The sequence below is a fragment of the Falco cherrug genome, chromosome 3, assembly GCF_023634085.1.
Source record: "Falco cherrug isolate bFalChe1 chromosome 3, bFalChe1.pri, whole genome shotgun sequence".
Classification (NCBI taxonomy): Eukaryota; Metazoa; Chordata; class Aves; order Falconiformes; family Falconidae; genus Falco; species Falco cherrug.
Window position 1 is genome coordinate 43,606,882 of NC_073699.1, and position 21,314 is coordinate 43,628,195.

Consider the following 21,314-nt stretch of genomic DNA (forward strand, 5'->3'; position numbering starts at 1 on the left):
TACTGAGGAAAGCTGCTTACCGCTCTTCCATTAGTTGTGCATCTTGCCTACTTAACTGAAAGCCCTTCGCAACAGAAATTTTAGCACCTTATTTGTGCAATTTACTGTATATTGCTGCTTCTAGATAACTTGATAATAAAAATTAAAGAGAATCAAATTCACAACAATGGAACTGTACACAAGTTAAGGCACACGCTCAGACTTTGAATATTCTTTGTTAGGCTAGTGTTATCAGAACTAAAAATACTGCAAAGCTGCATACTAAGTAGTCATAGAAAGAAGGAAGACACAAGCAAAAAGAACGACTGCATACAAGCCTACCCATTCTAATCTCCACTCAGAATTTTCACTAACTCCACTTCAGGAGAAGTTTTGTAAAACCAAACCTGCAAATAAAAAATGCGTGCGTTATATTCCACACCGAAAGGAAGCATGGAACCAAGAAGAAAATTATGACCTCAAACCCCTCTAATACTACCCATACAACTTAAAAAAACCCGATTGCTTAGGCAGGTTCCTAAGCAATCCCATCACATGTGGTACCTAAACACAGGTTGTACAGCAGTTTTATTGAAGTTAATTCAGTATCTTGCTAAAGCCTACAGATTGTATGAAGTAAACAACTGGCCAATGATAAAAGCATATAAGAAAATATATATTTCTTATATATCCTTCAGGAAAAGGATCAAAGAATTTAAAAACAAAAAAACCCATCTCAAAGACCAGCAGAGTAAGATACTACATAGGTAAACATAAAACGATGCATCCAGAGACTGAAATAAATGTTTACTAGAAGATGAAGAGAAAAAAAGTCAAAATTCCATCAGATAAAGTAATTGCATGCTGTTCATTTAAAGAATACACCCGCTTGACATCTTCCCTAAAATGTATTCTTTTAAACATTTCTTCTTGCATTAACACCATTTTTTAAGTCATAATACAAAATTATAGTATTGCTACAGAGGAGGCAGAACTAGGACAACCTATTTACAACTCCTAGTGGTAACAGAGGACAATCAATTCCAAAAATAAATTTCTCCATCTGATTTGTCCTAAATCTTTAATCCCATTAGTTTTGCACACTACTAAAGGATAGAAGAAATCTAAAAGAGGGTAAGTTTCCAGGCACTGATAAATTTTATTTAGCCTATCAGGTTGCTTAAGAATAACAAAGAAACTGTTCTGAATGGGTGAAACAATCTAAAAGTTCGTCTCATCACCTACCCAGTGCTGCAAAGCCACCAAGAGGAAAATTACCACATACAGAAGGCAGCGCTGTGAGAAGTCTTTTCAAAAGCTTGTTGGCTGTAACATCTGTATTCCTTACCTCTACTTACAATAACACGTATAAACTCTAAAACTGTTTCCAAATCACTGTAATGGAATGGTACCAAACTTATTCTGAGAGACAGTATACGGAAAAGAGTATTTGCAGTATATTTTCTATCTAGTACAAGGAACACAATGAATATTCTAGCATTCTGCATTCCCAACATACTGCTCAAAAGAGCAATACAATAAATTAAAAATCGGGAGACAAAACAGTTGCAGCTGAACTACACAGGCAATTAAATTGCTGTGAGGAAAGCTCACAACTCCAGCCCTTACAAAATACTAAGACTACTAACGCTACAGCAGTGTTGATTCAACATACCTTTAATACAGCTAAAAAGCCAGGAAAAGTGGCCAATGCCTCTTAGAAAATAGCTAGACATTTTATGTCTTACACCCTTTCTGCCTGAGTTGATCTTCTTAAAATAAGCATGACTGCAAACCTTATAAGCAAGAGTATATTATACTGAAAGCAAAAGAAAAGAAATTAAAAATAGTATACATTCGAAGCAAAAGACTGATAATTTGAATGTGATACATAAAGTTCAGAAAATATATCAGTATGTAAGCAAATATCTTGCCAAATATTAATCAATTTTATCATCTGCTGTATCAAGTGAAGAGATCATGACTAATCACAATAAAAATAAAGAAACAATACAGTTCTATCTGAAAAGAGTGCTACTGCAGTCCCCAGCTGTGCAGTGAACTATGTGATGGCGCTGAGCGCTGAACTCACAAACCGTTAACTCCAAACTGACTTCATGTGAGTGCACAAACATACCAAGGTAAAGCCTGGCACTATAAAACCACTGCAATTCGAAGCAAAACAATCTAGTTTAGCAATGTGTCTGAATGCATTTTGTGCCCTTCTAGACCCTTGCAATTACTAGTACAAGTTGCCGATTCAGAACTAAGCTTGCAGACATTGCATCACGGGCATGTGCATAGAGCAAAAGGGAAAATCACAACATGCTGATTTTGAAACATTTGAAAACCCAAAAATAAGCCACATGCCCCCAAAATCATGAGGTACAAACAACATATATTTCAAGGTTTTGGAAAACATAACGTTTTGTGACTACTACTTTAAAAAATATCTGATAGTATAGATCTATCAGCTTTTCCGTCTTTAAATCTTGGATGTATTTGCATTCCTAAAACACTGCATTATTCAAAATGAAATTCCATTAAACATCCTGCTGCTATACACTCAACTGCTGTCTGAAAATGTCCCATAAAATAAAAAAATGTATTTTTGCTTTCAAGAAGATTTCAGTCTTTCATAACTTTTTTTTCTCCTTTTAAACTGGAAGTTTTTACAAAAGCAACTCTGAATAATTATAGTCAGCTAGGTAGACTTCAACTTAATCAAATATACCAGACAATAGCATATAGCTATTTAGGAAAGTAAGTCAAGTTTGACCCTGAGATTTTAACTGGATCCATGCCCAGAGTAAACAGTGCATGTCTGTTTCCATGTGGATTATATCTAGTGGTGTACTGTTTATCTACTTAATCATCCAAAAAAACGTATACTGCAGTCTTTTTTACGCTTTCTCTTACCCTCTACTTGTTCAGGAAAACACAGCACAAAATTTCAAGACAGCATTTAAAATTAGACAGATTTCACCTCTTCTGTGCTACCATAATATTAAAATAACATTAGGAAAACTGGCAAAATGGCAATTCCCATCCATACACGCTGCAGCAAGGGGTGGCAAGGAGGGAAGTGCTTTCACAAAGCAACTATGTGCCACGTTCAGTAATCGTACATACAGATCATATGGTCACATAACCGTGTCGTTAAGGAATATTTTTCCAAGTTTCACCCAAACTTCCTAAGGTCTCCTAACAGCCCGTACGGGCTGCTTCTCTAGACCCACTATAGCCCTGTGAACAGCATACAGAACACGCTCTTGCTGACAAGAGACGTGCCTCCTGTACCTTTCACCTTCCTTTCTTTCAAGTTCTTATATGAAAAAGCAGAAAAAATCCCAGGGTCCGAAGGCTCACCCGTTAATAAACTGACTAAAACGAACACGACTTTACGAACTGTGAAGGCAATTAACCCTCAGAACAACCAACCAGCAAGTTCCGCGACTTACTTCCTTCCCCTCACCATACGGGCTTACCTACTTTTCCAGGACACGTACTCTGATGCAAAAAGACACTAATTTCGGAAAACCTTCAGAGCCGGGAGATCACGTCCCTCTCCGCCTGACGGGGCTGAGCCTCTGCCGCGGCCTGCAGCGCCCGCCCGCGCACGGGCCGCTCTCAGCGGCGTTTCCCGGGCAACCCCTGAACCCCTTTAGAAACGCGGCGCCGTAGTTAGGCAACGGCCACACAATGAACGGCTCCCGCCGGAAGGCCTCGCGCAGCTCCGCTGCCCCACCCCCCTCCGCGGGGACGCCCAAGCCCGGCACCGGGGTCCGGGCCGCGGCCGCCGCGTCCTCGCCCTGCGCTGCCTCCCGGGCCCATCCCGTTCCCCCACAAGCCGTCGCTCGTCTCGGCTGTCCCCACTCCGGGCTATGAACCAGGCGGCCGCACGGCCTCCACGCGGCGAGGCGGGCAGACCGGGCTGCCGGGGGAGGACGTGGGCTGCGGGCACCGTCCCGACCGCACCGCTCACCGGCACCGGCGACCGCAGCTCTCTTCGCGTCCCGCGCGCGTTCCCGCCTCCCCGGAAACCGGCGGGCGGCGCCCAGCAGCGCCCCCTGCTGCTCCGGAGGGCGGAGCGCCGCACCCCTTTAACCCCGGAGCCGCCAGCAGCTCGCCTCCGTCCCGGGGCAGGGCAGGGCCGGGGTTGCGCTGCCGCGGCTTTAACCGGCGAAGGGGAGCGGGCAGGCGGCCTCCCTTCAACGGAGGCCTTCGTGGGCCAGCCCCCGTGAAACACCGCTTGGCCGGCTGGGCGGCGGCGCGGAGGGACAACGCGCTGTAGCCCCCAGGCGCTTCTGTCGGGCCGCAACGCGACATGCTGTGACTGGGGTTCGCTGAGCAGCCCCAGGGCGACCCGCTGGCCCTGGCAGCGCCCGCCAGCGTACGCCGCCCGGCCGCGCTCCCTCTCGCAGCGGCCGCGGCGCAGAGCCGAGCGCTCCCGCTGGGGGCGCGGCGCCGCCCGCCCCGGGCCTGCGCGGACCGTACCACCTCCCCGCAACCCCCCCCTCGCTTGGTTCCGCCGGCGCGGCGGTGAGGGGAGCCAGGACCAGGGCCGGGGCCGGGCCCGGTGCGGGGGGCGATGGCGGCGGCGGCGGGGAGCGGCGCTTCCGGGAGCGGGATGGCGCAGAAGACGTGGGAGTTGGCCAACAACATGCAGGAGGCGCAGAGCATCGACGAGATCTACAAGTACGACCGCAAGCAGCAGCAGGAGATCCTGGCGGCCAAGCCCTGGACCAAAGAGTGAGCGAGAGCGGGGCCGGGCCGGGCGGCGGGGCGGGCGGGCTGGCGGCGGGGGCCTGAGGCGCGGCCCGGGCGATGGGGCCGGCCCTGACGGCTTCCGCGGCCTCTGCCTTGCAGCCACCATTACTTCAAGTACTGCAAGATCTCGGCGCTGGCGCTCCTGAAGATGGTGATGCACGCCAGGTCGGGGGGCAACCTGGAGGTGATGGGGCTGATGCTAGGCAAGGTGGACGGGGAGACCATGATCATCATGGACAGCTTCGCCCTGCCGGTGGAGGGCACCGAGACTCGCGTCAACGCTCAGGCGGCCGCCTACGAGTACATGGCTGCGTACATTGAAAACGCCAAGCAGGTGAGGAGAGGCGGCTGCGGGTGTTTCTCCCCCTCCGCGCTGTGGCGGCGGGTCCGGTGGACTGATGGCGCCGGAACAGGCTGTGAGGTTTGCAGGCGTCCCCACCCCCACCCCCAGTGAGAAAGCGGCTGCCCAGTTGCCCTGTTTCTTTTCAGAAATGGCTAAGAGAGGGCTGTGTCAGCAGCCGGGAACACGGGGCCCTCTCAGCGTTTTCACGTGTATATTTCCGTGTCTTACAGCAGGTCATCACGTACTGGGTTCTCCTTTCCAAACGTCTTGCATTGCTTCAGGAAGCATTTTCTTGGCTGCATCTGGTGGCTTGTGGAGGGAAGAAGGAGAGAGCATGTTTCTAAAAGAGCTGATACAATATGTGTTTCTAAGAACAGTATGCAAAATTAAATATAAAATATGTACGTGTCAGATATACGATTTGTAGATCAGGAATATGATATTTATTCTTACATTCTTGCTTTCTGAAGTCTTACTGCATAGCCATAGTGCTGTTTTCCATAAAAATAAAGAAGATACATTTGTGAAGAAAATGCCAATGAAGGAATAAGTAAATTTCAGTGCAACTTAATTATTCATGTTTATAATGCGGAAATTTATATGAGCTTACTCAAATGTCTGTTGCCTGTCTTTGTCCCCCTGTATCTAGAGGTCCATGTCATGTTCAGCTTGACTATGCAGTAAACTAATTCTCACATGCAGAAGGATAACAGAAATATGAATCTAACCTATGGCTGATGTAGAAACCAGCATAGTGTATTAGAGCACCTACTGATGTGCTTCTTCCAATACAGGGCAATCCTGTACTACAAATAAGCGCTGAAATGTTTAGCTGTCCAAGCTCAAGTAGTTTTGAGGCCCAGTTTGCCCTTTGCTTTTTCTTTAATCATCAAACTGTTTTAAACCAGCTAAAATCAGAAGCCCCTTGTTTATTCACTGGAGATAATGGAGCAGTATTCGGGTTATTTTGGAGACTTTTACTTGTATTCACAGCCTTCTATACAGTTTAAGATACTTAAATAGATACGAATTAGTCTGGATCATAACATCAGAAAAGAGTAAACATAATCCAGAAGTAGCTATATCCTGAAACTGGTTTTAACAATTCATCCCTGTTTATGAGGAAATTTAGAAATCATTTATTTAGTTCCTTTTATCTGAAAATTATTAATGTCATGATGCTAATACTGTTTTTGCAGAAGAGTAGGTAACTTGAAAGATGTTTTTACCTAAACATGTAATCATACTATCCGGTTCTTAGGTAAAAATAATGGTTTTGAAAATAGTAAGTACGTAGCATAAAATTAGTATTTTTCTCATATACAGTTAGTTTGTTTTATGTTTAAAACAGTCCATGTTTATGTAGGAGTACTTCCTTGATAGGAAAAGTTTTTTCTAGTTGTTTATATTGTACAGTTTGTCTATAGTTGGTTTCACAATTTTGAAATTGAACTTGTGTGCAAATATAATTACACAGCTTTACTGGTGCTCTGGCAGAGTTTGCTTGCTGACCGTTCCACACTTGATTTTGGCAAACAGTTGATCCTGGAATAGCTCTATTTAATATTAGATTGCAAGTTGATATATTCCCCTGCATAAGTACTTTACAGACACCAGCATTCTAGTTATTTGCTTCTCCATGGGCAGGATCTGGTGTTAATACAGTTAAAATGTGTTATTCGGCTTTGAAAAATAACACGTTCTTTAGTGTTTTCTTGGTGTCTATATCTGTGTTATGGGAGTTGTAAAGAAAATATAAATAATATTCACCAATTCAAAAATAAAATAATTGTTCCATTCAGTAGGCAGTTTGGGTGTTCTGTCTCATCTCAATATTTTTCTGATTTAACCTCCCTGATGTATTTAGTGTTTGGCAAAACCAAGCAGGTGATGCATCCACACATACAACTGACAGTTAAGAACTGGCATATAGGGTTGTACCAAAATTATTCAGCTCGGTATGGAGCAGCCAGTAAGCAATTCCTGAGAGAGAATTACAAAATTAGGTGTGATAGGTGTTTATTCTGTTTGGGTTTTTGTTTTGTTTGTTTTTCTTCCAGTACTTGTACAGATAGCCAGGGGTATTCTTTGGAAACTCCTGTTTTGAGTTTTTCTGATCCTAAAAATCTCAAAAATTAACCTTCTGGCTTCCAGAGCATGCTCTGGCAATAATTTCTGTTACTTCTGGAGTTTGAAAACATGCCTCTGAAGTTATTTTTTTGAAACCTACCAATAATGTCTCTGTATGCCTCTGAGATGTGTTACTGTACTAAAAAATTAATATCTGTTCTCTACTGACATAAGATACATTATCTGAGATTATATAAACTTTATATATACTCCTAAGAAATTTCTCATCCACACTGAGGAGTCCCAGCTTACTTACCATCTTGCCATGTGAAATCTCTTCTGTACTTCAGCTGTTGCTGAAGAAGGAGCTCCTGGCTCCTTGAAGGTCTTTGTTCTGTGGTAGTAGTTGTAACAGAGAATGCTAATATTACAAGTTGTATGGTTTCTGGAAAATAATTCAGCAAAATAAGACATGGTTTTAGTATTTAGTTTAGTAAGTTAGCATCACAGGCTGTGTGTGCTCTTTCTGTCCTTACCATGTTGTGCGATGCAGAAAGGCCCAATAGAGGGCAGCTGATATTTTTGGAATGGAGATTAACACTGGGTGTGTTTTTCTTCACTGCTGTTAGGTTGGTCGTCTAGAAAATGCAATCGGCTGGTATCACAGTCACCCTGGCTATGGCTGCTGGCTCTCTGGAATTGATGTCAGTACCCAGATGCTTAATCAGCAATTTCAAGAACCCTTTGTAGCAGTCGTTGTAAGTACTGGGTGATAGTTGATAAAAACGCATAGCAAACTATGCTGAGGGGAGAATAACTTGTACATTTCCGACTTAACATTCTAGTAGTGTGTATTTTGCATGGTGGAAGTGTTAGATCCAAATTTTGAATTGGTACTGCTCCTTTTGCTTTGCTGGCCATGTACTGATCAAACCAGTGGTATTCCTTACTGAGGCCATTTTCACTGCATTGTTCCAGGTGTGGTATCTCTGTAGGAATCCATACATCACTCTTAACTTAAAGTTCTGCTTGGTACTTTCGCAAAAAAAAGTATCGAGCAGCCCATATTCAATCTCCTGCAACAGAACAAAAATCTGTTTCTTTTGTTGTGTTCGTTGCTTCTGTCGAAATAGAACAAAATGTGTTCACAAAGTTCTGTTACTTGGCATTTAAAATGCCTTTTAAATTAAATTAGTAGCATAGTACAGGTAGAAGACATATCTTAAAAAAAAAAATCCAAAGAAACTCTTCAGGCCCTTGAAGGTCTTCCAGGCTTCAGATCACATTTGAAATCAAAACTAAACCTTATTTTAAATAATATTTGTATAACCATCACTAGTGAAGCAAATAAAGGGAAAAAGACTGAAATTAGTCAGGAGTATAACTCTGATGGAATTACAAATGACCCTTAAGAAGTATTTCCACCGTGCGAGTTTTCTTATGACATAGTTTCACAGATTCAGAACACTTTCCTTGGGACTGCTTCCCCCCTTCCCCACCCCACCCCCCTTCTTTTTTTAATTGCTTTTAAAATTAAACAGGGCGTGAGTATATATGTTTGCAAGGAGTTTGCTTCATTAGTTTCCTGTATTTAGGAATATGCAGCGGATCCCATAATACTTTTTCTTACCTCTAGGGGTTATAAGATTAAAATGCAGATATTTATTATGGTTTATTGATTGTTCTTAAGTGCAATTTCTTTAAAGTATTTGGGAAATAAAAGAAAATGAGTTTGAAAACATGGTCCACAGAAGGCTATTAATATTCCCATCTTTTCAGAGAGTCTCGTACCAACAGACGCCAACTGAAAAAGTACTGTTTATGACAAAACTAATACAATATGCACTAATTATATTTCTGCAATAGAATTACTGTAAAGTTAATTTATGCCTGTAATAATTTATAAAATGCACATAACAAGCATTATTTGTATTTCTACAGATTGATCCAACAAGAACAATATCTGCAGGAAAAGTAAATCTTGGAGCATTTAGGACATATCCTAAGGTAAATAGTTAAAATTATTAGTGCGTGATCACTGAACTGTTTTTAAATCAGTAATAGATTGATTCTAACAATTACTGTAGTTTGATCATCTGACTGATCTACTCTGTTCTACTGTATGTTATTGTTCATTCACAAAGAAAAGACTAAAAGAAAAAGATGTGCTGATATATTGGTTATTGCATGTTTTTGGATATTGATTACACTTACAAAGGTTGACTTCTAGTTTGTTTTTCATAGATTTTTGGCAGTATTAAATCAAGTAGACTGCCTAAATAGTGGAGCTGTTCTTAATATATAGCTCCATGTAACTATTTTTTTAGTGGATATAGTGGTAGGTGGTATTCATCAAAATAGTCATGTTAATTCTTTAACATATTTTACACCTAAACCCAGATGTTAATAGCATGTTTAATATGTTTTGATATGCTTTCCATTTTAGGAAAGGAAGACTCAAAACTATCTACTTAAGTCTTTTTAATAAATACCACAAATCTTCACAAAATAATGTACAAAAAAAAGTTAATTATACAATATGGAAGGGTTAGGCTAAAACCTAGAGAATTACATAAATATGAGAGATCTAGATCTCCAAATGCAGTCTTTTATTTATACTTCTGGCAGAAATACAACAGTGCTATTTCATTTCAATCTAATAAAAGTTCAGGTATATCAAGTATCCAGTTATTATTGACTCATCAAGAAGTTCAGGCTGACATCTAGTAAAACTGTAATTAACAGTAATGTTTGTGAGAGGTTCCTAGCTGCATTCAAGTATTACTTTTCTGAACAAATACACAAGAGATCTTAGAACAGTTTGTGATTCAGGAGAAAATTCAATAGGCAAAACCACTTCATAAATACTTCAAGAATTCTGAGCAGGGAGAAGAATCCTGCACCTGAAAACCAAACTGTATATACAAAACGCGTATTAGAAGCCTACTGTTAGGGAGTCCTCATGGTGATCTGCAGGCAGTTCTTGCCTAGTTAGTACCTGTGAGTGGCACCATCTTGGCTATATAAGTAACTGAGATGTTAGGTATCCCTAAGGCATATCTAAGGCATGGCTGTTTCTTCCCTCTTCTCATGCCTCCTATCCTCCCTCAAAAAAGGACTGAAATAACTTCTAAGAATAGGTAGAGAATTACTGTCTTAGAAGAAGTTTGCTCTTTCATTGATTTAAGAAATTACCTAATCATAGCTTGCCATCTTACTTGTTTGAAAAATCTCAACTATGACTACTAGTTTACTTCCAACATGCTTTTTGATTGACCTGAAAATGTAATGACTACTGGTAAGGCAAAAGAAAATTCCAAATTTCAGGCTACTGGGGAAATTCATTTTCCCTAGGAAGAATAAAGTAGAATTGCATAAACTAGAGTTTTTCTGAAGTGCTTTCAGAGGGTTTAAGCATTTTTAAAAGTCCCTTAATTACTGTCCTTTTTGCCCTTTGTTTAATTTTTAGGGCTATAAACCTCCAGATGAAGGTCCCTCTGAATACCAGACTATTCCACTTAATAAAATAGAAGACTTTGGTGTGCACTGTAAACAGTAAGTAACATAACAACTACTAACTCTAGCACAAGTTCTCAATTTTTGTGTTTAGGTTAGTGATTCAGTACAGAAAAGTACATTTCTTTAAGTGTTTCAAGTCTAAAAGTTCTTTGTTGCTTTAGCACTGTTTTTTGAAAAAGTGTTATTGTTGTTTATCAGGAGATCTTTTAAGGGAGAACTGCCACAAAGATGAAGATTAGCTCTGTTAAAAGCTTTAGCAGTTCATTCCTGAACACCTTTAAGCAGCGTTTTTTTCTTAGGGCAGGGAGGAAAGGGTCAGATATAGACTTAGCAGTGGGGCTAGGAAGACTGTAATCTTCCTAGTCAGCTCTTCGGAGTAGTGGCAAGTGCCATGCATCTTGTTATCCTACATCACTGGGCATGTTAAGATTTTTTCTGTCTTTGGTAGGATTGGAAAGAGGAACTGCTTCAAAGGTAACATCAGCAACAGGAAAAATCACTGCTTTTTCTGTCCTGCTAATTTACTTTCCATTAATTAAAAAGGTAGTATAGTTTTAACCATTCTTTCTTTAACTGTTCTATCCCAGCCACGTGTTCCTTGCTTCATACCTTCATTTACTTACTTGGCAAGGCATTTGTTTTGCTGGTCTGGTTCCATGATCTGGCCCAACTTGTGGAAGCACGTACATTCTTGCTGGTTAAGCTAAGGTGGGGTGGAAAGTAGAGACAGATGTTGGAGACACAGGGTTTGCAAAGGAAAGATGGGACTGCTTCTTTCAATAACAGCCTGGTTTCAATTCTACCTTCAGGTGTTTGACAGGCCCTACAATTTAAGCAGCTGTGTACAGAGAACTTGAAGATCTGATTGACACCCATGTGTCCTGTAGACTGTTGCGTAGTTTTTTCCACAGTTCTGTTGCATGGATATCTGTTCTTCAGTGCACTTTATAGTTGCCAGTGCATTTATAGTTGCGTGCAAAGTTTGACACTGAAGAGATGAAGAAATTAAAACAGTTGGAATTAGTCTTCCTATTCAATTTGAGGAAAAATCCATAACAGTAGCTACACAGAAATCTTTGCAGAACTGTAATGTTCCCGTCATTTCAGAGGTCTGGCATTAGCCATAAATAAACCCATGCTTTTAAGGAAGGTATGTTTCATCCTTTCTATTTTAGACGTGTTTGGTTTGGGAGAGCTGCTTGGTGGTTTTTTTGAAGTTGGAAGTGCTTAATAGTTATCATTCTAATCTCCATTTCAGGGAGCTGGCTTCTTGTACAAGCCATTTCTTTCCTTCCAGACCAAGAAAATATTTTCCAGTCTTTCCCAGAAGGAAAAAGCTGTTAGGCAAAGAGAAGAAAAAAAAACCTGGAAATGTGTCACATTACTGAATTACAGATAATACAAAATATTAGATTGGTGGTGTCCTTTCAGGAGTATGGGTAGTCTGACTAAGAATTAAAAGTTGAGAACTTGAATGATGATCATAGAACCGTGGGATCATTTAGGCTGGAAAAGATCTTTTAAGATCATAGAGTCCAGCTGTTAACCTAGATACCAAGTCTATCATTAAACCCTGTTCTAAGCGCCACATCTATTAGTCTTTTAAATGCCTCCAGGGATGGTAACTCAACCACCTCCCTGGGCAGCCTGTTCCAGTGCTTGTCAACTATTTTGGTGAAAAATTTTTTCCTCATATCCAATGTAAACCTCCTCTGGCACAACTTGAGGCAGTTTCCTCTTGCCCTGTCACTTCTTACCTGGAAGAAGAGACCCAACACCCACCTCACTGCAGCATCCTTTCAGGTAGCTGAAGAGAGCAGTAAGGTCTCCCTTGAGCCTTCTTTTCTCCAAGCGAAGCAATCCCAGTACCCTCAGCTGCACATCATAAGGCTTCTCTAGACCCTTAATGATCCTGTCTGTTTGGAATGCCAGTGACTTCATAGTAGCAGTCTGAATAATCCTAGTCAAACTTCTCTCTTTTAATTGGTGTTCAATGCCCAAATACAGCTGCTTCCATTTTATTTTTTTAAGCAAGTTTATTACACAATTCCTCCAACAACTTGGATTTCACTTTGAATGTGCCACATGTCTATGAAGAACTGACCTGCTACCTCATTTTTCTTTATATATGTGAAATAAAGGTATTTGTTCTATCACAGAAATATTAGTGTTGTGTGTTGGTGAACTTCAAAGCATTGTTATCTCAGATGGAATTTCTTACAGAAATGCTAAGCAAAATAACTTTCCAGAGCAATCAAGAGATAATATGATTATTGATAACCTGCTTGGGAATTTCCTGATCAACATTAAGTTTAATATAGCTCTTTAATGTTGCTGTAATTTACCAACACAAATGACTTTGCATAGCTCAGCTTTCAGTCTGCTTTATCATCTCTTGTGATTTCTTAGCACCACTAAAGCCTGGCTTTTAAAATGGGTGTGGTAGAGTGTAAGATGGTTTGCCTGTTTGTACCATTTACTTCTGTCAGACGTTCCTAATTGATTAGAGGTGATATATGCAGAACTGTAACCATCTGTAAGTGGCAATTATAGTATTAAAGATCTTAGAATCATTGAATTGCACAAGTTGTTAAGAGAATAATTTAAAAAAACTTGCAATCTCATTAAAGAGAACACAGCAATATATGTGGGGGTTATGTATACCTGTGTTAAAGCTATATATGAAACACTTTTGGAAAATCTTTTAGAGTTAGAATTGGAACTGAGGGTAACTTTTATTGTTCAGTGCTTCAAATTTTTGAAGATATTTGCCATTGATAGCGATTTTTTTTGAGATACGTGTGCTTTAGGTGTTAAAGGAAAATGACACATTTAGATGAAAGCTTATTTTGTTTGCATGTTTGTTTTTAAAGGTATTATGCTTTAGAAGTCTCGTACTTTAAATCATCTTTGGATCGTAAATTGCTTGAGCTTCTATGGAACAAGTACTGGGTGAACACTCTCAGTTCTTCTAGTTTGCTTACTGTAAGTACCGTGGTATGCTTTCATGTGCATATATGAATTCATTAGTGCTGAAAGCCAGACCCTCTACTGTAAAATGCTTAATGGGACACTGATATAGATAGATCCCACATTATGAATCTATTTGTCAGATTAAAGAAAGGAAGGTTTTCTTAATTATAAATACTGGAATGTTCCTATATTTGCTCTTTAAAAGTAAAAGGTGAGGATAACTTAATTTTACTGCATTCTCTATATGCTTAGATTTTGTCTTAAACACCTTTTAACCTTGTATCTCTTTACAGCACTGTAATGAATAGTATGCCTTAAAATAGTGCTATTGAATAAGTAAACACTTTTTTAAAAAAAATCAAACCCCAAAAAAACAATTGAACTGTTACAGCAAGCTTGCAACATAAATACTGCAGGTAGACCTTCAATGTACAGCTCAACATCAAAAACTTCCTTCTGCAAAAGCCGATTGTATACCTTTTCTTGCCGTCAGAACCAACTGAATTTCACTTATTATTTTGTAACTTAGGTCATAGGTGGAAAGTAATAGAGAGTGCTCATTTCAGGCTTTAGGCATTAAGCATTTGTCAGCTTTTGTTGCCACTTCTGTATCACTTGCAGATACAGGTTAAAATGTGCAGTGCTACAGTCTTAAAAGCTGTTTTCAGATTTTGTTTATTTTGTGTGTAAATGCTGGAATTTATAGCTTAGAATTCAGTATGTTTATTGCCTTCTTTCTCCTAAGAATGCAGACTACACCACTGGCCAAGTCTTTGATTTGTCTGAAAAATTAGAACAGTCAGAAGCTCAGCTTGGAAGGGGCAGTTTCATGCTGGGTTTAGAGACTCATGATAAGAAATCAGAAGACAAACTTGCAAAAGCAACAAGAGACAGGTAAGATCGCAGAATGGTTTGGGTTAGAAGGGACCTTAAAGATCATCTAGTTTCAACCCCCCTGCCACGGGCAGGGACACCTTCCACTAGCCCAGGTTGTTCAAAGCCCCATCCAGCCTGGCCTTGAACACTTCCAGGTTTGGGGCATCCACAGCTTCTCTGGGCAACATGTTCCAGTGTCTCACCACCCTCACAATAAAGAATTTATTCCTAATATCTAATCTAAACCTACTCTCTTTTAGTTTAATGCATCCATGTGTTCATCCCTGTAAAAAGTGATGTTTTGTTTTGAATTTATATCATGCCTTTAATTGTAACCTACCTTGATTATAGGTAGGAATGATCAGATTATAGATAGGAATAAGAAAATCTAGCCTTTACTACACCTAAAATGGCTTTTCAATCTTTGTTTCTGGAATAAATAGTTTATTAAACAAAAGATCCCTATTAAATTGCGTCAGTAGATGGCAAACCAAAAAAGATGTTTTCTGTCAAATGCAAAATGGTAGTATTGCTAGAAAATAGCACATTTTATGTGGTTAATGAGGTTTAAACTAACAGTAAATAATATTATTATATAGAATGTGATTTTAAGAGTTAGTGCTAACAGTCCAGTAAGTTTAGTTTACAGTTGTGTAATATTTCCACTCACTTAAATATTTAAGAAGTCCCTTTTTTCCATATTTCTTAATTAATACATCCTTTTCCCACAAACAAAGAAGGGTGGCTTTTTGGTTTGGGTTGGGTTGGGTTTGGGGTTTTGGGGTTTTTTTAGAAGTAGATTTACAGACATTCTGGCCTTTATATTTAGCTACCCTGCCTGATAGCAAATACTTGCTATTATCAGTTAATGAACTTACCGCCACTGAGTGTACAGCATTATTTCAAAGCCATTGTAGTGTCTTCCCTCAGTGTCCTTATATGTTTATTGGTAGTCAGCCCTTTTCTTTTGTGAACTTTGAAGTACAAAATTTGCTTCTCACTAATATCTTTCACCCAATAATCTTAAGAACAATATGTGTGCTTTAGACTATCTAGTGTTACGGTTACCATTTTTCCAAGTTAAAATCTTTAACAAAGAGTAATAGTATCCAACAAGTCATACAGTATCTTGGGCTGTTCAAGAACATTGTATTTGGCAAATTTCAGACTTTGAAAACCAAGAAGTACTGTACTGTACATGCTAGTACAATCTGAGGTCCATCTGTGGAGAAGACAGGACTCACCTGCATGCATCTTAGGAGTGTTCTGAGTGAGATACAATTCCATTTAATAAGGAACAATTCTGTAGAATCCCTTGGAACAGACAGAAAAAATTGGCATAAAATCTAGGATGTTCAGCTCCAGATCTGGTGGCTTCCTGGTCCTCTTCCTCATCATTTTATCCTGATACGTAGAACAGTTTCTTGTATTTTTTCTTCCCCACCCACCCACCTTGCCCCCGTTAGCAATGTGTGCCATAGTACAAACTTTACTAAGGAGCTGATTTTTGAGATACCAGATTAGTGGCAAGTTTAATGATAGCTAAAAAAATCAAGAGACAAAACGGAAGCCTTTTGTGAAGAGACTTGATTTATAAATAAATTATTTTATTTACATCATGTTCAGTATGACTCAGGTGAACATGGACTTTGCTTTAATAAGGAGAGGAGTCATCCTTTGTTCCACAGTAAGCAGTGAGGGAATACCTGCAAATGTAATGTGGTCATTGCTAAATGGAATCAGCGTTGCTGTTGTGCTAGTGTCTTCTGTGCATTTGTTTCCATGTTACGGAAAGTAAACAGCTTGTACAACTTTTCTAACAAACATGTTTGACTAGGAGGAGGGTTAACTTTACAGAAGTTAATACCCATTTAGATTATTTTAGCTGTAGAATACATTTGCAGTGGAAGGCTACTGCTAACTCCCAACAGCCATGTTAAGTGATAACACCTAGTTCCTGTGGTGAAACAGTTACAATAGCAATGCTTTAAAGCCATGAGAAAGATGGAGTTGCTGACAAGTTTGCTTTGATTTTGATCCCTTGTTGGTGTGCCATAATACTGATGGCATTTTATTTTCACATGACTCTCACATGCTTACAGTTACTCTAAGAAATAACTCCTCCTCTGATCATCCTACCATATTATTTCTTGCAGCGATTTTTGTTTCCTGTTTTTATTTAGTAATCATCGGTAGTTTATAAATTGTAAGACTGAAAGGGATTGTTGTTGTCATCAATTCTGCTTTCCTGTGTAACAGGCTACTGTAGTTCCCAAAATGGATTGTAACACTTCTACAGATCCATGTTTTTCTTCAACTAATAATCTTTCCTAAGAAAAAAGACAGTAGAAGACTTGTGCAGACACCAGGACAATTGATGCTGTGGCACCTAAATTACTTTCAGGAAGTAAAATTGCAAAGTTTGCTAAAGGGCTATCGGGTGTACCTTTTATAGGAAGAACGCTGTAAAACTTTAACATCAAAGGTGCTTACGCTTGGCTGTCTGATATCTTCATATCTGTACATACACATCTCTTAAGAGCTGTTCTCTAAGAGTATGCGTGCATTGGCCAATCTGTGCTCCAGGCTGGCTTCCTTTGTGGAGGATTCCTTTATCTAGTAGTAATGTATGCCTATTCTCCATGCCTTCAGGGCTGATCCATCTTTTGCATTTGTATATTTTGTTTTGAGACATTTTTATTTGTTAGCTTGACCCTACATCCCCGAGCGAGCCACACTGGATGCAACTTGGATCAATAAGAATCCTTTCAGCTCTTTGGGGGTTTTGTACATGTTTCATATTTGGAGTAATAACTGATCAGCTCTATACACATATCCTTTAATGTTCTCTGTAAAGTTTCTCAGAGGAGCTATGGTTACTGTGCATTGCTGGCCTGGAGTTGGGCAAGGAGATAAAGTTGAGAACAGTGAGAGCCTTCAGGTATTGGTAACAGCTGGTAGCTCCATTCCCCCAGGGATTATTTTTTTTTAATCATTTTTTTTGGTTCAGATGGCCACAGAGCTCACTTGCTGTTGTTAATGTAAGGTGTCCTAAACTGACAGACAAAGAAGTCTTCTGGAATTGGTCTTTGTGTGTATAGTGCTTGTCAGTTTGCTTTTTAAGTACCAAAAAGCTATTGGCAACAATGGCTAAATTGCTGCATGTGACTTTTCCTTTCTGGACAGTTGTTAAGATTCATGGGGTTATGGGCACCCTGAACTTCCAAAACAGCTGAATATCTTCAGACAAAATGACAGTTCAGCCTAGTGTTTGGCCAATGTTGAATTTATGCTTGTTTTTCAGCTGCAAGACCACCATAGAAGCTATACATGGATTGATGTCTCAGGTTATTAAGGATAAACTTTTTAATCAAATTAATATAGCTTGAAGTGCATCACCAGCTGATACGCATCTCCAAAGCAGAAAAAGTCGTCGTTTCTTTTGCTTGGACTTGTTCAATTTGGGAAATGAAGCTGGAGTGGAAAATTACTCATTTAATCTGTAGTACTTTAATATTTCCCACCTGTCTGACCAGTTTTAAAGAACAAAATGTTCTGAAATGTAGTGCAACTTTTTGTTCTTTATCATAAAACAACCAGTTTGGAGAATTGTTCCAAAAGAAAAATAAATGTGACTTACTGGATTTTGCTCTTAGGTATTTATCTCTATTATCCAACTGCAATAAAACAATTTTGAAAATGCATGAGTGTTTGGGGGCTTGAATTTTTTTGGCAAACATTCATCTCCTCTTACTCTTTCTTACTGTTCCACAGAACAGTTCTTGTCCACTCCAGTAGATTAGATAGGTAACCTATGCAGTGTAAGAAGTTTTGTTTCTCAGGTTTTTTGTTTCTGTTTTATTTCAAGAATTTAAATCCTATTTGCTTATCACTTAACAAGTTATTAAATCTAATGGAGCCTTTCCTGATTTAGTTTTACTGGTCCAGCTAGAAGTGGTTTCTTCTTACAGTGACGAAACATTCATGCATGGTATAGCAGTATTTTGTTTGTTGCTTCATGCTCGTTATGGACATTTTGTATTCCTTAGTAGTCAAGTAATGATCATTCTGCAGCGAAACTAATAATAATGTTATATACATGTGGGTTTTTTTCTCCTGCTCACCTTCTATTGCTTGTCATAGTCACTTGTTGCATGCAAAGGAACAAAATGAAAAATTGTCTCTGAAATATGCATTAGGCTAATTTAGGGCCACAGATACTAAAATGCATTAATCATAATTGCTGGCTTACAACATCATGTTGCTGCAGGGCTGATCTAAGTTTGTTTTGGAGGCTTTCATACTGCATTTCAATAATTCAAGATGTTTGGGTTTCTTTTAAGTTTTTATCCTTAATCCTGAGTTTCCTGGGGTTTTTGGAATGTTTACTTTTGGGATAATTTATGCTTTATACAGTATGCCATTACACTCTATACCTTAAGTAACTGATAGTCTTTTTAAACCTTAACTCTGCCTTGATGTGGGTTTTGTTTTTGTTTTGGTCTGGAAATTTTAATAGCTATTATTCATTTGGAGCATTTCATCCAAATGGATTCCAATGTATTTGAAGCTAAGATGCAAGTTATACAATGGGAAGTTATTGTTCAGAAGGGAAATGCAAATACCCTGAAGCAGGAATTCATCAAGAGTTCTAAAGCAGCAGCATCCAGCAGTATAGGAAAAATATATTTAATCAGAGCTGAGATAATTATCAGATGTGCAGTTTTACTGAACAGTTCTATGCTTCTTCCAGCATTGCAGTGGCGGTGGGGAGGCAGGAGAAGAAAGCTGTGGTATTTTAATATTCAAAGCTGTTAGTTTTCTTGGAAATGGCATCGACAGACTTCAGTACAAGCAAGCACAGCACATAAGCCCACAGCAATACCTTTTAAGTTCAAGGAAGGCACAGCAAGTTTTCCTGGCCAGTAGTTTTTCCGAAGTTTCTTCTACAAGTGTCTGTGAGAGTTGAAATTTTAGCACACGGCCCCTGCCCCACTCAATATGTGTTTATGCAAAGAGGTACACTCTCTTGGGAGAGAAATATCTATCAGGAAATATAACCTATGTTGCCACTTCGTAGAATTCTCTTTGCATAACGTGATCCAAAATTGTGGACGTGTATCTACCAGAAATAAATATAATAGTTCAATCTCATATTAAGTCTATTTAGCCTATTTAAACTGTCCTCATTTGTGATAGCAGTGGGCTTAAATTTCACGTGCGTAGGCTCTGACTGAATGGTTTTAGTTACAGTTGGCTTTAAAATACCAAGTTGTTTTACAAGCTGTAGCAATATGAATGCTACAGTTGTCCATTGCGTTAGGTGTGTTGTTCCTTGCTGAGTATATAGTGTTATAACTCAATTTAAAATCATATCAAGTAATTTTTTTGATGGCTGAAGTAAGCAAGCATACAAAAATCAAGTGCCTTTGACATTTTAATAAATAAAAATCCAATTCAGTGGCCACAACTAATGTCTTCATCTAACAGTATTTGCCAACTGATAATAAAATTATGGAATGCTGAACTGTATTTGAACTTCTTCCCTCTTCTGTTCTTCTGTTTTTCTTTTTTTAAGTTGTCCTACATGCTCACCTTTCTTATGTATGCAACATTTCAACAATTTACACATTCTAATCTCAACAAAATCCAGAGACATATGTATATTTGTAACAATCAAATACCAAGGACTAAGCTGTAATTCCTGATAAAAGTAGCAGTTTGCCTTTATTGTGCACAGGCTTTAAGAAGAGCCTTTCAGATTTATTCTGTGATAACTAGGACAGTCAAAGATGCTTCACTTGCTCTATCAGATCTCCTTCTCTTTGGAAGTTCCCTTCAAATGTTTGGTAAGAACTGGAATGGCAGCTCCTATAAATTAATTTTCTTGCCTGAAAATTGAATGGTTGTGCTTCTGTTGCCATATGGAACCAGAAAAAAAGGCGTATTTTTTCTTGCCTTTCTCTTTTTTAAATTTACTGAATGGCATAAAGCAGTTGGGAGAGTCTGGCTTCTCTTTCTGTTCGCCTGTCGTCCTAATCAATTCTACCTAAAATGCAAATAGGCAAGAGAAGAGAAGGGGTTATGGGAAGCACCCTGCTGGTTGGCCATCTCTGACAGCGGCTGTAGGAGTGCTGCTGGGGAAGAGCACATGGACCTGGCCACTTTTTCACCTGTTTTGAAGGAATCTAGTAGTTTTGTAGAGTGTTTCTAGTTCTAATGGTGTGGCATGTGCCAATTAACAGTATTGTTTGCCTTACTCTCCACCTTTATGATCTATTAGCATGTATCGTATCATCACCTTAGCCTTTTCTCCAAATTGAGAAGTTTCAGCTTTTCCATGCTGCTGTTATAAAGCTGCTGCTTTACCTGCTTGATCATTTTACTTGCCCTCCATACTATGTCTCATCCTGCTTTGCCCTTGACACGCAGAGCCCAGAATGGCACTGTACCTCAGATTCAGATACACGGAAGTTTTATAGAGAGGCAAAATAGTTCTCCCTTGTTCTTGGTACCCTTCCTGGTCACACCCAGTGTTTTGTTGGCGTATTTGGTGGCTGCTGCACATCGAGTTGATGATTTCAAAATCTTAAAAACTGTTCAAACTGGTAGGTACAACTCTGGAAGGCATTGTGTAGGCATGGTTCAGTTATTCCCGAGATGCATTTATCTACGTCAAAGCTCCACTGCCACATTTTTGCACACTCGGCTTTGTGAGATCCTTCAGGAGTTCACCATCAGCATGGTAGTTGACACCTGGAAGAGCCAAGTTACCAGCTAAAAA

General features: G+C 39.5%; 2 protein-coding genes across 11 annotated transcripts in view; one reads left to right on the forward strand and one right to left on the reverse strand.

The window, feature by feature from the left end:
- Positions 1–4,252, reverse strand: part of CSPP1 (centrosome and spindle pole associated protein 1) — a 64,119-nt gene extending 59,867 nt beyond the window's left edge. For 8 of the 10 annotated variants that reach the window (XM_027811111.2, XM_055704596.1, XM_027811108.2 and 5 more), the window contains exon 1: positions 322–4,252. In XM_027811111.2, coding sequence (XP_027666912.1) covers positions 322–325 — 4 coding nt within the window. In that variant the 5' untranslated portion in view covers positions 326–4,252. The remainder of the gene's footprint in view (positions 1–321) is intronic. The other 2 variants (XM_055704593.1, XM_055704592.1) reach the window with 2 other exon arrangements.
- A 149-nt stretch (positions 4,253–4,401) lies between these two features.
- Positions 4,402–18,234, forward strand: COPS5 (COP9 signalosome subunit 5). The gene is made up of 8 exons (XM_055704598.1): positions 4,402–4,731; positions 4,849–5,083; positions 7,792–7,920; positions 9,104–9,169; positions 10,632–10,717; positions 13,555–13,666; positions 14,400–14,548; positions 17,835–18,234. The coding sequence occupies exons 1-8, from the start codon at positions 4,571–4,573 to the stop codon at positions 17,917–17,919; spliced, it is 1,023 nt and encodes a 340-aa protein (XP_055560573.1). The 5' UTR covers positions 4,402–4,570; the 3' UTR covers positions 17,920–18,234.
- Positions 18,235–21,314: the final 3,080 nt, after the last annotated feature.